Source organism: Euleptes europaea, chromosome 10, assembly GCF_029931775.1.
Source record: "Euleptes europaea isolate rEulEur1 chromosome 10, rEulEur1.hap1, whole genome shotgun sequence".
Lineage (NCBI taxonomy): Eukaryota > Metazoa > Chordata > Lepidosauria > Squamata > Sphaerodactylidae > Euleptes > Euleptes europaea.
The window spans coordinates 35943585-35959743 of record NC_079321.1 but is presented as its reverse complement, the minus strand read 5'-3'; the positions used below and the strand labels follow the sequence as shown (position 1 = coordinate 35959743).

Genomic DNA, 16159 nt, shown 5'->3' with positions numbered 1-16159 from the left:
AAACAGCCGAATCGGGGGAAATTTGGCTGTTTTTCGATTCAGGATGAACCGATTCGATAGCCCTATCCAGCAGTCTTTTCACACAGTGGCCAACCAGGTGCCTCCAGGAAGCTACAAACAAGATGACTGCAACAGCACCATCTTGCCCGTGTTCCACCACACCCAAAATAATAATAGGCATGCTCCTCTGGTGCTTTGATACAACATTATGATGAGAAACAACAAATCTCTGCTATTAATCTTTTATAAAATCAGTGCAGATTATCATTTTACATGAGCTAAGAATTTGTGCTTATAGCTTTTCAGAGCTATAAGGAGATGTGTACATTAATTACAGTGCAATCCTAAAAACACTTTCCTGAGAGTAAGTCCCACTGAATAACATCAGTAGAACTGCTTAGGATTGGTCCCTTAGTCTGTAGGTGTGTACGGTGTAGTGGTTCCAGTGTCGGACGAGGTCAAGAAAGTGAACGTTGCAGAAAAACTTCCTCTTCGAGAACTGCTACACAGTTTTTCTCTCTTTCCTAAGCAAGCCATGAAAGGATAACTAAACTAAAGAATACTCAATGCAGAGATAGATCTTACTAACAGTAAAAGCCTTCTGTAGACCAAAACAGTTAAATATGGTGACCAATGGGGCTTCGCAGCATAAAAAGAAAACTGAAACCCCTTTCAAACAAGAAAAAGGAAAGCATTACTATATGCCATGATTGTGCAGTTCTCCATTGTGACTTTTTTCCAAGTTGCTGTCACTTATGTGACTAAAGGAAGCTCTTTGTGTTGCAATGACTGAGTTTGTAATACTTTACATATCTGTTTTTATCTCATGCTGATCAAAATAACCCAATTTAAAGGGCCCTGCATGACTATCCCATCAGCAAGAAATACCGCCAGACCCTTACTCAGAAGTAAGTCCCTCTGACTTCAGTGTGGCTTCTTCCTAAGTATCTGAAGGATTGCATTCACAAATGTACATAAGTTTTTTTTAGATCATGTCCATAGTTTTTTTTACTTCATTACTTCTGATAATTAAAAACAGCACAACTTTTCAGTCATCAACTATTAAAAACATGGTAATTCATTCACATTTCTACTCAACTATAAATATGCTTTGTTTACATTTTAGAAATACAGTTGTTTTACTAAAATGTACAAAAATGTTTACCTTGCAAAGAAGCAGCACTTCACATTCTTCTGATACATCCCAATACAAATACTCCAGAAAATGAGGACCTAAATAACATGACAGATTTTCATATAACAGATCTTCATATATGCCATTGAATCATTATCTGTCATTTCAGTCACTTCAGAGAAATAATGGAGAGGATCCAACCACTCTCTAAATAGCCTTCTTCCAACTTAAATAGCTCTTCCCACAACAGAAGACTCCATAGACTGGAGGAAGACTTCCAACTTGAGCCGAAATAAAAGGTGAGGTATAAATATTTTAATAAATGAATTAATAAAGGACTAAATTTTGCTTAGTGGTATGGTAGGATCTGGGTAGGGTCCACCCCATTATATATGGGTAAAATAAAATGGAAAATAACAGCCCATTCCTGAGCTGCACTGGCGGCCTGTACCAAACTCTTTAGGAGGCCTCCAAAGGCCCATGCCGGTGCAAAGGCCCACAGTGCCGGCATGCAGGGCCGGACGCTGGTCTCCGGCCACTGGCGCGGAAGCGCCAGGCCTGAACACCAGCAGAGCCTGCCGCCGGCATCCAGACACCGGCAAAGGCTGCAATGGCGACCCGGGAAGCGTTCCTGGGACGTTATGGCGCTGGCCAGGGGGAGGGGCCGCCGTTAGGCAGCCTCCTGAGCCGTTTCAGCTTGGGAACGCCCCCCTTCCCCCCCTGAGATACGCCACCTTTTAGGTGGTGTATCTCCCATGCAACCCTATGAGGGTTGCACTGGGGTTTTTTGCGCCGGGCGGAGGCAACGCCGCTGAGCTGTAAGCCATGCATTTAGGCCATTTCCATGAGATAACAACCTCTGCATCTCTAATCTTCCTGCCTTTACTGTACTTTGTGAATGGCAGCATACGTTTTTTTCTCTCTACAATGAGGATGCCTCATTGTAGGAATAAATCATGTATGAAGTATGTCTTTGACTTAGTTCCAATGATGGCCAGATTCAGATGCCATCCTTGAAAGCCACAAGCACTGTTTTTGCTCATGTACTCCTTTGTGTATGGTACTCAACTGAAAGTAAATTTGTTGACAAAGCTTTCAATCAAACTCCAATTCAAGTTACATCTGAATGTAAAGATATATGCCCAACTAATCTAGTCATGTGTATGAAGAGCCAAGAAACCATTAAAACCACAGTAAGTACCACTGTGTGTGTATGCTGTCAAGTCACAGCTGACTTATGGCGACCCCATAGGATTTTCAAGGCAAGAGATGTTTAGAGGTGGTTTGCCACTGCCTGCTTCTGTGTGGGCTGAGAGAATTCTGAGAGAACTGTGACTGGTGCAAGGTCACCCAGCAGGCTTCATGCAACAGAGTGGGGAATCAAACCCAGTTCTCCAGATTAGAGTCAAGCTGCTCTTAACCACTACACAACACTGGCTTAAGTACCACTACTGCCTTCATAAGAAAGGATGCAAGATCAGCCATTACTCTCTGCTACTTGAACTTGTTGTCCTAAACCATGTATGTTCAACATGAAGCAGCACCAAGGTTCTATAATGAGAGATGGCTCCACCCCTTCACCCCCAACTCAAAATGAACCTGGGTTTGGGAAAGCCAGTTGATCAATCCTTATTTTACCTTGTTTCCTCAGGTATTCTCTTCTCTGGAACTCGGCTTCAGCCAACACAGCTTTAAATGCTAAAATATATATATATATTTTTAAAATTGGTCACTCAGATATTCAGAACTATTTAAAATATACTATAGCTTAAGACAGGCGGGTCAGGGAACTTACCATCACCAATAAGAACCAGTGATGACTGATTCTTGGCTTTCCCATCTTGAATCTGTACTGTGTAGGTACCTTCATTTTCAATAGTAAAGCGGTCCATGACCATCTCAATAACACCAGTTGAATGGTCACAGTTAATTTTGTGAGTCTGAAGATTTGACAAGAGAATATTTACTGGATAGATTTACTGTGGATGAGAATACTCCCAAAATGCACCAGTGATTTAGAAACCAGATCAAATGGAATTATCATTTCCCATTAGTCCTATTACATGGTGAACCTATTAGTGATGGGCACCAGCTTAGAAGGCAGATTCATGAAGGATAGGTTCTATCAATGGCTATTAGTCATGACACCTAAATGGAACCACCAAGATCAGAGGTGCTAAATGTCAGAATTTGAATGCTGCAAAAAAATCCTACTGTACCCTTTTTATAGGCCAACAACTGGCTGGCCACTGTGGGAAACATGATGCTTAATCAGGTGGATCATTGGTCTGATCCAGCAGGGCTCTTATGATCACTGACAAGATATAGTATATATTGTCATGTCTGTCCTGCTCAGATTCTCCACTTAAACATTAAATCAGTTTGCTACTTAGCAGAGTTATGATTACGCAGTTTTTTTCAGGATTCCATAATTTTACCTGCATTAATTGGCCCAAGAATGTCAAGGTTTGTAATGTTTGAGCCTCAATACCTAAGCCTATTTTAGGCAAGCAGTGAATCCACCCAAAGGTAAAGGTAAAGGTTCCCTGTGCAAGCACCAGGTCATCGACTCATGGGGTGACGTCACATCATGACGTTTACTAGGCAGACAATGTTTACTATTGTGGTTTGCTATTGCCTTCCCCAGTCATCTACACTTTACCCCCCGCAAGCTGGGTACTCATTTTACTGACCTTGAAAGGATGGAAGTCTGAGTCAACCTTGTGCCAGCTACCTGAAACTGACTCAGGTCGTGAGCAGAGCTTTGACTGCAGTACTGCAGCTTACCACTTACATAATTCTTTGTCTAATCAAACTCAGAGTGTTGCACGTTTTTGTTCTGTTATACCAATGTGTTAACTATATGAATCTTTCCTGCATTGATCTGTATGGTGTAAGGTTCTGGGTTAAAGAACTTTTGCTTTGCCTTGCATGTAGCGCAATGTAGCGCCATAGAACCCACATGGGTGGAGGTTATAGCACCCATCTGATCACAAAGTAGACTTGGTCTTTTTACTTCCATCCAAATGCAATGCAGAGATTAAAGGCAGTTAAAAAAACCCCAAGAGCTGTGAAGATTGTCACACAGGGCACAGAATTGTCTAATTCCTCCACCATTCCAGAAATGGATGTCTACAGCATACTTTCCTGCAATCCTTTGTTATTTCTGAAGACTGGTTTTGAAAATACAATATATATAAGAGTTGGTATTGTTATTTCTTTTATGGGGTATTTTTTAGATCTATTAATTGCTAGACTTATCAAAAAGTTTCCTAACAGTTTTACTCATTATTTTCAAGATCTTCTAAAGAAAGGCAATGTAGCCTGAAATGCACTACAACTTTAATATTGTTGCAGAATGGTATAATTTCCCCTGTATCTTTAATAGTCTTAGCACCAGTTTTGTATGATTTCTAAACTATCTACTACTCAAGACCCACTGAGACTGACACAATTGGTCAAGAGCACCACCATTAGTACAAACACATTTGATCTGAACTCCTTTCCCCTTCCTACAACCATCAAAAGCAGAAAACTGGGGTATCATTATAAACTTTATAGTTATGTTGTATGGGAGTCCACACCAAGACAGAAGAATAAAATGTAATTGCCCACACACCTCACTCTTGTGTGAACTTTGTCTCTCTTCAGGGAGCTTGTTCTGCTTGCACAAGAGCAATGGAAGGCAACTTCTTCCAATTGCTGCTGCCCTTTGTACTGCCTATTGTTCTGGAGGGGGCACAGGGAGTTGCTGGGGGAAGGTTAAAACAGGGAAGATCTCCTTCAGCAAACTCCTTGTGCTTAAAGGACATTTGATAAAACTGAATCTACATTTGGATGCAACAGGTCTGCTGTTCCCACATTCTGTACTCACAACTAATGGCAAAGTTTACATTTGTGATAAGCCATTAAGGGAACAGAAAACTAAATTGTGTTTTCAGTACTTCACTGGACAAAAGGGGGATCTTTTACCATATTGGAATTAGAGGTGTGCAGCTTTTTCCAGTATTTTTCGGGTTTGGGTTTAATAAATCCAGAATTTAAAAAAAAAAAAAAACACCAAAAAACCAAATACAATGCATTTGGCTTTTCTGGAAAGTCAAAATTTTTCGGGTTTATAAAACCCGAACACGAAAAACATGGACTCAGAAATTATAACTGGGCTCCCCAGAGCCAAGCATTCAGTTCTGCACCACTCAGAGGTTCAGATGAGAGTTGCTTGCCAGCTCCAACCTCTTGGAGAAGCCAGGAGCCAGCAAACAGTGCTGATCCAAACCCCCCATGATTGGAAACTGCTGGAAGAAGCAGTCATACCCAGGGGTGTTGAACTCATTTGTTAAAAGGGCCAGATATGACATAAATGTTACTTAGTCGGACTGGGCCAGATAAGAGCTCTCAAGGGTCTGGATCCGGCCTGTGGGCCTTATGTTTGACACCACTGGTCTAAGCACTGAGCATGATCAGAAACTGCTGGGAGCAGGGATCTAAGAAGTGAGATGCACTTCATTGTTTAGAGCCACACCCCCAGCAGTTTCTGTGATTGGAAATATTTTTACTGGTTAAAAAACCCCTGAAAAATACCAAAAAGGTATTGGGGGGGGGGTGTTCCGTCCAGCTTTAGCTGAATGCTCACCCCCAATTGGAATATTTTTTCCCTTTCCTAGCCAGAAAATCTACAAATAAAATGGCCAGTTTTTTTGAAAGTGAATGTAGTCCTGTTTTTATTATCTCTCATTTCAACCATATTTCTAAGAAAGACTGGACAAAGTTGTTCCAATTAGGGCTTTGAAGGAAATTATCTATTTTTGGCCAGTGTTGAGAACCAAATAATATTCTTGCTAGAATGATGGTCTATTGAACATGATCAGCAGCTGCAGTGTCTGTCTCTAGGCTGGTTTTAGAATATAATTAGATTTCTAGCTATTGCCATTATGCAGCAAGATGAAGTTCAATGGTTTTATGGCAGCCATAAATACAAGGCTTTTATGAGAATTTCCACAAAAATATCATCCATCTCTAAATGTAAACGTCACCTGTGGCTTGCTAATTAAAGAGGTAAAATAATATTACAGTTCCGTTTCTTTTTAAAAGTGTACCTCTGCTGCCAATGCTTTCAAAGCATTGCTAAAAATACTAAGTTGGAGAAGGAAGGAGAGAGCATTCAGATGAAGAAGAAAAAAAATGATAGTCCCTGGACACAACTGTGAAAATAAAGGAAGAAAAATTACAATATTCTAAATGGAGACTTTTTTCCTATTGGGCCTATCTTTATATAAACCAGTGACGTTAGCTTTTCTCGTAAGAGTTTACAAAAACAGAAATGGTCTATAGAATGTTTTTGTTATATAAAGACTTTAAAAGGGGCATTAAGGGGCATTAAGAAGATATCATAGTGAAGAACAAATAAAGAGGGATGGAGTCATCAAATATGCCTCCTCTTCCATTATTGTTGCTACAATTATTGCTCTCTGTATATGTTACTGGGGGGTATTAAATATTTCAGACAGTTTTAAGCTGTTCTGCTTACATTTTTGGCAAAACACTGTGAAATTGTTGGGAGTGGGTTTTATTATTCTTGCATGTATTAGCTTTATTGAGTCTCTAGAGGCAGAAACAGAATAGATGTTTTAAATAAAGTAATTAAATAAGCAGAGGCTAACAGCCCATTCCAGAAAGGGGGTGAAGCTCCTTAAGAGCCAGTGTGACCCCGTGACCCTTAATAAGGTGGCATCTACGCCAGCGCGGAGGCAAACATGCTGGCATCTGGGTGCTGCTGGCCCCTGCCACCAGTGAAGCCACGCTGGCAGGGCTTTTCTGGAAGGGAAAGCCTGCGCCGGCATGGGGGTGGGTATTCCTGAGGGTGGAGCTGCCTTTAGGCAGCTTCCACAGCCCTTTCGCCCTGGGAACACCCCCTTGAGTGGTGGTGCAGCCTCGCGTTGGGCTATGGGACATTTTACCTTTTCCCCCCCTTTAGTTTATTTTTTAAAAATGCTTTTTTTTTGTCTACACAGTGGCCAGGAAGCTTCTGAAGAGGCAGCACAGCTCTGTCGCTCCCGGCACCCCCGGATCTAATACCACCCTCCTTCAGGATTGCCCTCTAAGTATTTTAACACTGCCGCACAGAACATGTACATATGGAACTTCAACCTGTAGAGGACAATTCAAGAACAATTCAAGGACAATGTACATTTCTGGACTATTATGAGCTTGTTTGCCTTCACACCCAGCTACACTAGAAGTTGTCCAGGAGGTAAGTCAAGAGGAAACAGTAAGAAAATAGACATTGGACAACATGAAGATAGAAAAGAAAGCTGCAGTAAATATTTTATCTATATATGTGGTGTGTCTGTAATATTTTCATATTTCTGATAATATGTGCCACTGAAGAATGCTATTTGCTGAAACACACTTGGCTTTTTGTGGTGCAAAATTGCACCATTTTGGCTTTTCTTTTGGTAATGTTCAGGTGTTAGCATTTAAGTATGCTATAATGATTCAGATGTTTGTATTTTATTTTATTATTTTTGTACATGACACCCTTATGTAGTGCTTGCAGGGGCCACATTAAACTTTTATGTATGATGGGGTGTTCTTAAATTTCATTAAAATTTGTTTAAATATCACTAAAGTTTGGTTATACTTACAGACATTTCAACCATTTAGCTGTTTTTTCCCTTTACCTTTTGGGTTATCTAACCTGTTTTCTTTGGTTGGTATTTCCCCCCCCCCTTCTTTTTGGGTCAAGATAAATCCTTCCAGATTTAATAATGCCTACTCAATGTCTACTCACCGCCAATCAACCAGCCCATTGATTCCTTAAAGTAACACATTAATTTTGTTTTTCTTGTGAAGCACCTCACTTGTAAAAAGTAGGGTCTTGCCATGGGAACAGTTTTCATGAGCCAGTGCCAGTATCTGACTTAGTACCCGCATCTATATATAGCGTGATGTGGCATTAAAAACAAAGTTCCTTCACTGTTAGGGCTGATCCTTTTCAAACAAAAGTTATGCTATTAAAGCCTGCCATTCACATTCCTACCAGGTATGTACTTACATCACTGTTGACAACTTCAGTGTCATTGATGACAAATCTGTAGCTCGCTTCTGGTGACAGGCTCTCAGCCTGAAGCCAGAAATGAACCTGCCCTCTGTCCAAAATCTCATAGGCTAATTCCGCCTTCAGAGGGATTGCTGCAGGGAAAGAACAAAATGCAAAGCCAACATGAATACTGTTGGAAATAGCATCGCAAAATGCAATTCCCAGCAGCTTAAAGCTTTTGAACATTTTAAGCAACAAACAGCGAAATACTCTGAAAACCAAAAGGAAAATCACGACTGTATTTGCACAGATGTGTATTAAAGCTGTTTCTGTATGAGTCAGAGCACAAGCTGAAGTGTGTATTGATTGCACTATTTAGGGCTTTTAAATACATAATCCAGTAAATATTAGACATATCCAAGTTGAATCCGTTCCTCCAAATACATTTGCAGTGGCAAAGAAGATCTCTCTTAAACAGAAACTAATATTTGCATTTAATTAATAGCAAGATAAGCAAGCTGCTTTATGTATTATTATTTTTTTAAGTTTTAATTACTTTGCTCCAATCAATGGTGTGTAAATATATTCCTGCTGGAACCGAATATTAGACTCAGAAGACCTACTTACTTGGATTCCTTATTTCATGGCTTAGTGTCATCAGACGTTCAAGCTCTGAAACAAATAATGTTCAGGTTTTAGTTGATTCTGATCATCAAAATAAATGTTAACAACACTGTTGGACTCCATAAAGTGCCAATAATCTTCAGCACAATGAGGAAAATGCCTATGAAATCCAGTTTTTGTTGAAGACCCAAACATGTGAGAATATCTAGACAATTCTGAAAAATGTGGCTCATAGCATGAATAAGTGTTGATAAGGAAATACACAAGAATTAAAGCACAAAGGACAACTCGCTAAGAAATCCAGCAAGAATCCTGCATCTACCTGTTCCCTTAATTTGTTGACCCTGATTCTCAGTGCATCATTTTGAAAAGGCTTTTTTGACGAGATTGCAAAAGGGAATGAAAGCAGGTGGACAAGAAGTGTTTACAGAGATCTATTATAAATGTCAGAAAATCCTCCTGGAACTTGTGCAAGAGGCTGGGTTCTACATAGCTGGATACAGAGATTAGCCTACTTAGCATGTTAGAATTGCTAATAAGGACTCAGAAATTGGAACTAATTGCATGGTGCGTAAGTTTGCAAGCAACAAAAAGAAGACAAAATTACCAAGTGAATAATTAAGAAACAGATATTTCTATCTCATTCCAAGATACATTATGTGTCAGTAAATTCCATACATTTTAAGCTTTAGTAGGCTTTCAATGGTTGGTGGAAATGGGCGGGTTTTAGATCTTGTGGGATATGTACAAATCAATGAAATGTGGAATTCCCAGTAGGGGTGTGCATTCAGATATGCCAAACCCCAAAAAAGAGGCACCATTTCAATAGAGCCAAAAAGGCAAATCCAAAAAAATGCTGATTTCTTTTTTTCAGATTTTTCAGGTCCATTTAACCCTAGGGGAGGCTTTGTTTTTGAAGTAGAGGCACCAAATTTGCAGTGTAGCCACTGGTGCCTCTCCTTAAAAGAATACCCATGTTTGGTGAAGATTGGGCCAGGGAATTCAATTCTATGGGCCCCCTAAGAGGTTGCCCCATCTATTCGCAATTGTTTCCAATGGAGAAAAGATGGGACCCCATGGCCACTTATGCATGGAAGATTTTACCTTGGATTTGCTGCTCTCTAGATGCACATTTTCCCCGTCTGAATCCTCAGAACTCTGCATGGGAGTTTATTGCTGAGTATTGAGGCTTCAGATGGGAAAAATGTGCATCTAGAGAGTGGCAAATCAATTCAATAATCTTTGAATTGAATAAGATTACGATGAAAGCTAGTATACCGAATTAACTGTAATAAGTATAAAATTTGTTTTTTGAATGTATAATACCCGACTAAAGAAAACACTGCCTATTGCAGACGGAAGTGGATTTTTCCCTCCTCCCTTTTTTCCTTTTGTATCCTATATAAATATAATAAAAGCATTAAAAATTTAAGAAAAAAGAGAGAGTGGCAAATCCAAGGCAAAATATCCCATGAATAAATGGCCCATGAAATTTGGTGCACATCCCTAATTTGCAGCATTAAGGCTGGGCATCAGTCTGCCTTAGCCCAATGCATTCAAATGTAGCACAAGGCTCCCTGGGCAAGTCTTGATGGGTCTAGCCAATGAGGAGGCATGGTTTGCAGGCATATATTTTGACTGCACCTCTCCCAGTCAGGCTTTTGCCACTGGCTGATGACCCATCCACTCTTCCTCTACACATCACGGGATTAGCAAGCTTTCCTAGATTGGTTATATGAGAAACCTTTTTTGCCTGCTTCGTAATATCATAGTGGAGGTTGGTCTAAATAGGTCTGTTCTTTGGACTGTTTAGGCCATAACTAGTTTGGCAGGCCTAGGTAGGGTTGCTCACAATAGGTAAGGATGATCAACAAGCAACATTAGGCACTGGGAGTGATGGAAGGTGTATTTGGAACAGCGCATCATTGGCCATGCAGCAGGGTGTGGTTGGGATGAAAAGCCCTTATTTAATAGCATGACATAGATCTGTTTATTTAACTAAACTAGTAAAACCCAAGCTGTTTTCTCATGTCTTCATTTGTGGAGTGCCAGGGGAAAAGATCTATGAATCATGTCCTACAGAGTATGTATAGAAAGAATAACCATTGCAATATAATGCTGAAAGGGGAAAAGGCTGATAGTCAAGTCTTTTTAGCAGAGAAATAGAGATGGGGCAGTTTGATTCAAAATAACTTCTTAAGTTACCTCTTTGGCCTTATATGAGCTGACAGCTGAAAGGTAACGGTTGGCTATCCCTGTGCTATCTTTTTTTTTTTTATCTTGCCTTTCCTTCAAGGAGTTCAGGATGGTGGTTTACTAATGGTTTTCCATTGCTCTGCCATGTTTTACAAGAAAAATGGGCATCTAAGCTGAAATGAGAAAGTGGTTGTTCTTACCTTCCTCATCCATAATAAAACTGGATGAAACACCATCGGTATCACTGACGGCAACAGAGTATGTTCCCAAATCATCTTTGTCAGCCTTTAGGAAATATAATTTAGAACTAAAAAAATAAAAATAATATATATATATATATATCAGTGGTTTGCTCTAAGTAGCCATAATTTCAAAATATAGTTTCTATGAAAGGATTGTCCAACTTACTGATCTCCAATTGTTTCTACTTTAAACTTCTCATCATCTATCTCTTCATAGAATTTATTCCAAGTAAAATGAGAAGCATCAGTAATTTCTTTGCAGTCAAAAGCAAGGTAAATATTACCTTCTTCATCCACACCTGCAGTGATTTCCTTGGTGTCTGTAAGGTATGATTAGAAACATAATTAAAAGAAGAAAAACACATTTCTCTAGTTTTGATTCGGTTAAGCATTTAAGCATATGCTAAAAGTCTGAACAGTTTTAATTTATTCATCATGTTGTAGACAGAACAAATTCACAGCTGAGAGGAAAAGGCCACAGTTTTCTTTTTAGAGATTTCAACAGGAGTAAAAGGGGTGCTGATTCACGGATTATCATGTTAAGGTACATCATAGTCTCAAACCATGAAAGAAAGTGCTAAGAACCAGGAGATCACTTCCAGTAATGTGGCAGAATTTTTCAGGCTCCCTTCCTCACAACATCTGCATATGAGGGTCAGATGACTCACCAGCACAGTACACAGGATTGGGGCAGGCCAGAACCCAAATTGGATGATACTGTTATACGCCTATAGCATGAATTCTTTGGATCCCACACACATATGTGAGGACCCCATACCCTCATTCAGCTGAGATCCCTTAGATGGTGAGGTTCCCCTCTTATTTTGGACTTAGTTGTTTTAATAGGCACTCCTTTTTACAGCCTAAGTGCCAGGGAATCTTAAACTTGGGGAGTCTTGATAAGTCACCTGGGTTGAGCCATGACATTAGAAATTTTTAGGAATGAAGAGGAAGGGTGTTACTGCAAGGAAGGCAGAAAAAATGATTTTTTTTCCAGCTCAGTGGCATATCCTTCTCAATAACAAAAGACTTTTCGGTGCCGGAGGTATCACCCAATACCTCCAGAGCTATCTGCCCAGCCAAAGGATGTTGCTGTTTTATTAACCAACTCCTGGTTCCTCTTCTTCTTCTTTTTCACTCAATCAAGAGGGGCACTCAAGTCATTAATTGGTTCTCCATCTTGTTTCTAGAGATATGAGGCCTCACCCAGACTTATGTGTCTATGCAGATCTAGCTGACTCCTACCTAAGCGAAGTATGTTAATCAGGTTACCACAGCCAGATTTTTGTGTCTCTGAAGATCTAACTCACTTCAACTTAATTAAAGTATGTTAATCCTGTTGCCTCAACCAGGCTCATTGTGCCTATGCAGATTTGGCTCACAAAAGCCTAATCAAGGTATTTTCCCCAATTTTTTTCCTGCTGAAGTTTGACAGCAGTTAACTTTAAACCAGCCAGTAAAATTTAAACTTTTTATCTTGACCCAATCCAAAGTCAGCATGGTCAAACTCCAATCTACCCTGCAATCCTTCTGTCCATAAAGAAGGACCCCTCCAGCACAGACCCAGCAAATTGTTCATCAGTTCCCTGTAGGGGTGTGCAAAAAAGAAATCCAGTAAAATTTGGGTTTAGGTTTATTGTGCCCAATTTTTTCCGGTAAATATGGAAATTGGTTTGTTTTCAGGTTTCCTGAAAAAATTCAGCCCTGGGGGGGGGCATTTTTTGAGGTGGAGCCCTCAAACATGCAAGGTAGCTTGCAGGGACACTCCTTGCAAGAACCCCCAAGTTTGGTGAACATTGGATGGGGGGGGTCCAAAGTTATGGGGTCTGGAAGAGGTCTCTCTCTCCCACCTCCATACACAAGCAGGAAGGTAAGAGTCAGATTCTCTCTTCATTTGCTAATCAGCTAATACTTGTCTATGCAGGAGGGGGCGACATCTCCAGAGCCCATAACACTGGACCCCCTGACCCAATCTTAACCAAATGTGGGGTTCGTGCAAGGAGAGTCCCTGAAAACTACCCTGAAAATTTGGGACCTCTACCCCCAAAAATGCCGCCACAGGAGCTTTACAAAAAATCCCATTTGTTCCTATTGTGAGAACTTTTTAATTAGCCGACTTCCTCAAGATTGCGTCTGTCTAGCAAAAGTCGGCTGATTGAAAAGTTCTCACAATAGAAACAAAGAGGATTTTTTATGAAAGAGTTGGTCCTCCTGACCAACTCAGGTGTGTTTCAGACACACAAGAACACACATGAATTTTACTTATACTGAATCAAAGCACTGGTTATCATGGTCAATACTGTCTACTCCTTGAAGTGTGTCTTCAGAGTGTCAGGTTGAAGTCTTTCACATCACCTATTACCTGATCCTAGAGATGCCAGGAATGGGACTTTCTGTAAGTAAAGCATGTGCTCTGTCACTGAGTCATGGCCCCTTTTCTGTAGTGATGGAAGTATAGTAGGAAAGTCCTGAGCTAAAGAAGAGCAAATGTTTCTGGGGGGACACAGTAAGCAGAGACTACTAAGAGGAGTTTAAATGGCACAGGGGTTGACACAGATTGAGTCAACAAAACAAGTCTTCATCCAGCAGAGGATTACGGTAGTCATTTAACAAAAGGAAACCTTTTTATCCAGCCCACAGAATGTCACATCATGGCTTGGGTCCAGCCAGCTTTTTCACTCAATGTCACCCATTTCCTCTCCTTCCTACAGCCTCCATTCCCACACGGTTTTTGCCCATGCAGGTTCCATGATCTTCCACATAGCCTTTTTGGCAGTCATAAGTCTTTCCTTATTCACTAGTGGGAAAGCTGGCTGAATCCAGTCCATATTTTCATACCTGGTTTAGCCTGAACCAACACAGCTTCAGAAATATCCGATGCCTTGCCAATGCCAGCATCATTCACAGGACGAACTCGAAATACATACGTGCTGCCTTCCTGTAACTCAGTAACCTTTAAGGAGATGCACAATAAATTAAGTATAACAAATATAATTTTTAAAAAAAATAAACATATCATACAAAATGTTTTACTACCTTCAAATAACGGCGTGCTGTTGGTTTCTCACTGAATGTGATCCATTCTTCACTTTCTTCTTGCTTGTAGTCCACAAAATATCCACTAACAGGGCTATTGCCAATGTAAATAGGAGCCTTCCAAAGAATCACAAGAGATGTGCTCCTGACCTCACAAAATGTAAGGTCATAGGGAGGACCTAAAGCATATTGATCAATAGAGGAGACCAGCAATTTAGTCAAAAAGATATTCCTCACAAACCTTACATTTTTTAAATCATTCTTCAGTAGAAGTAGTGTTTTTCCCATATAATTTTCCATTCTATCATCTCCTTCTTGACACAATTTCATTCCATATTGGTTGAATATCAATGTATTTACCAGGTGATCACTTATCATATTCTATATGTAAACCCTAAGCAAATTGGTTGTCTGCAATGTTTTACCACACATCTTCACATTTCAGCAATCTGAACTCAATCAAAAATCTTGAGGAGAACAAGATTGGTGAAGTTTTCCTCACAATTTGGTAGTACAATACAAATGACAAGTTTACAAAGTGGTTGGGTGCACTTTGGAGGGAAAGTTGCCACTTGACAAATGTATGCCCCTGTTATTTTCCTTTGGTATGAATTATTAATTAGTGTTAAAGTATGACATGCTGGTAGAACATAGATATCTAAATAGAACCTCACAGTTTCATTCTGATATAGCAAATATAGTAAGCGCACTCACGAATTCAAACAGCATCTGTGTGAGAGAGGGTAGATATGAATGATTACTTATAAAGAAATTTTATGTCATTATTCTGATGTACTAAGCTGTACAAAGAGTTTGGAATCAACCCTTTTACTGATTGCAAATGGTTTCATTTCCAGCTTTATTGATTGTGCTGTTTCCACATCAGCAGCAAGCATGAAATAGAAGTTACGAGTCTCCATTAAAGTTATCCAAAATAGCAAATAGCTTTCAATGTTTATTTCAGGAGACATTGCATCTACTTTCTTATATTTTGTGAAATAGTACTTTTCATGTTAACAGAGAGCAAGAAATGGTGTAGTAGAGAAAAAACTGAAAGAATTATTGAACAATGTTTCCCTTGATTCCAGCTACAAACAGAAAGTTTTTCCATGTCTTTCCATCCTGAAAATCTGACGTTTTACTCCAGTTAAATTTCTATACAATTATATTTCTATACTGAAACAGTTCCAGTGAAACCTGTCTTATCACAGTATGAAAATACCCCCTTATTCATTTTTGAATCAAAGTATTAAAATGTCTACATATTCATATGTAAACCAAGAAGTAAATATCCAGTCCCATCCTAAGCAGAGTTACATCATCCTAAATCCAATGAACTCAATGGTCTTAGAAATGTGTAAACTCTGCTTAGGATGGCACTGATCCTCACTGTTATTCCCTGGTTTTCACATATCCTCATTTAAGAATAACCAAAGCAGGTTTATGCCAGCCCTTGAGCTTAATTTAATTTAATGCTTAATTTAATTTTTAGAAGTGAACAATAGGAAAGAGCACATATAATTCCAACATTTTCTGTAACTGACTACAAAGGACTAAGGGTATGGAATGAAATTTAGAATATGTAAAAGTATGACACACACAAAACATGGCATGTTTGACAAACATGCAGAAGGACTGTGAAGTGGAAGTTAAAGAAAAGCCTCCAAGAACTAAGAAACAATTCCCTTGTTATCAGCATGAGAACCACAGCATTCTTTAAAAATGAATGAAAAACCAAAGCCTTGCTGCTAAAAAAAAAACACATCACTGAAAAGTAACAAGCAAACAAAAATGCATTACTCAGCAAATGCTCCATTTTTCTTCTGTTTGTATCAAACTGAAAATGTAACATTTCAAAATCCAAAAGTCAATTTGCCTACTTCATAG

At 39.5% G+C, this 16159-nt stretch overlaps 1 protein-coding gene across 1 annotated transcript in view; it reads right to left on the bottom strand.

Moving 5' to 3' along the window:
* Nucleotides 1–16159, bottom strand: part of MYOM2 (myomesin 2) — a 96405-nt gene that overhangs the window by 19673 nt on the left and 60573 nt on the right. Inside the window, exons 20-28 of the mRNA XM_056856264.1 lie at nt 14273–14451; nt 14075–14189; nt 11403–11556; nt 11195–11301; nt 8802–8846; nt 8190–8326; nt 2931–3075; nt 2774–2833; nt 1166–1233 (exon numbers count right to left, since the gene is read on the bottom strand). Of these exons, the coding sequence (XP_056712242.1) occupies nt 1166–1233; nt 2774–2833; nt 2931–3075; nt 8190–8326; nt 8802–8846; nt 11195–11301; nt 11403–11556; nt 14075–14189; nt 14273–14451 (1010 nt within the window). The remainder of the gene's footprint in view (nt 1–1165; nt 1234–2773; nt 2834–2930; nt 3076–8189; nt 8327–8801; nt 8847–11194; nt 11302–11402; nt 11557–14074; nt 14190–14272; nt 14452–16159) is intronic.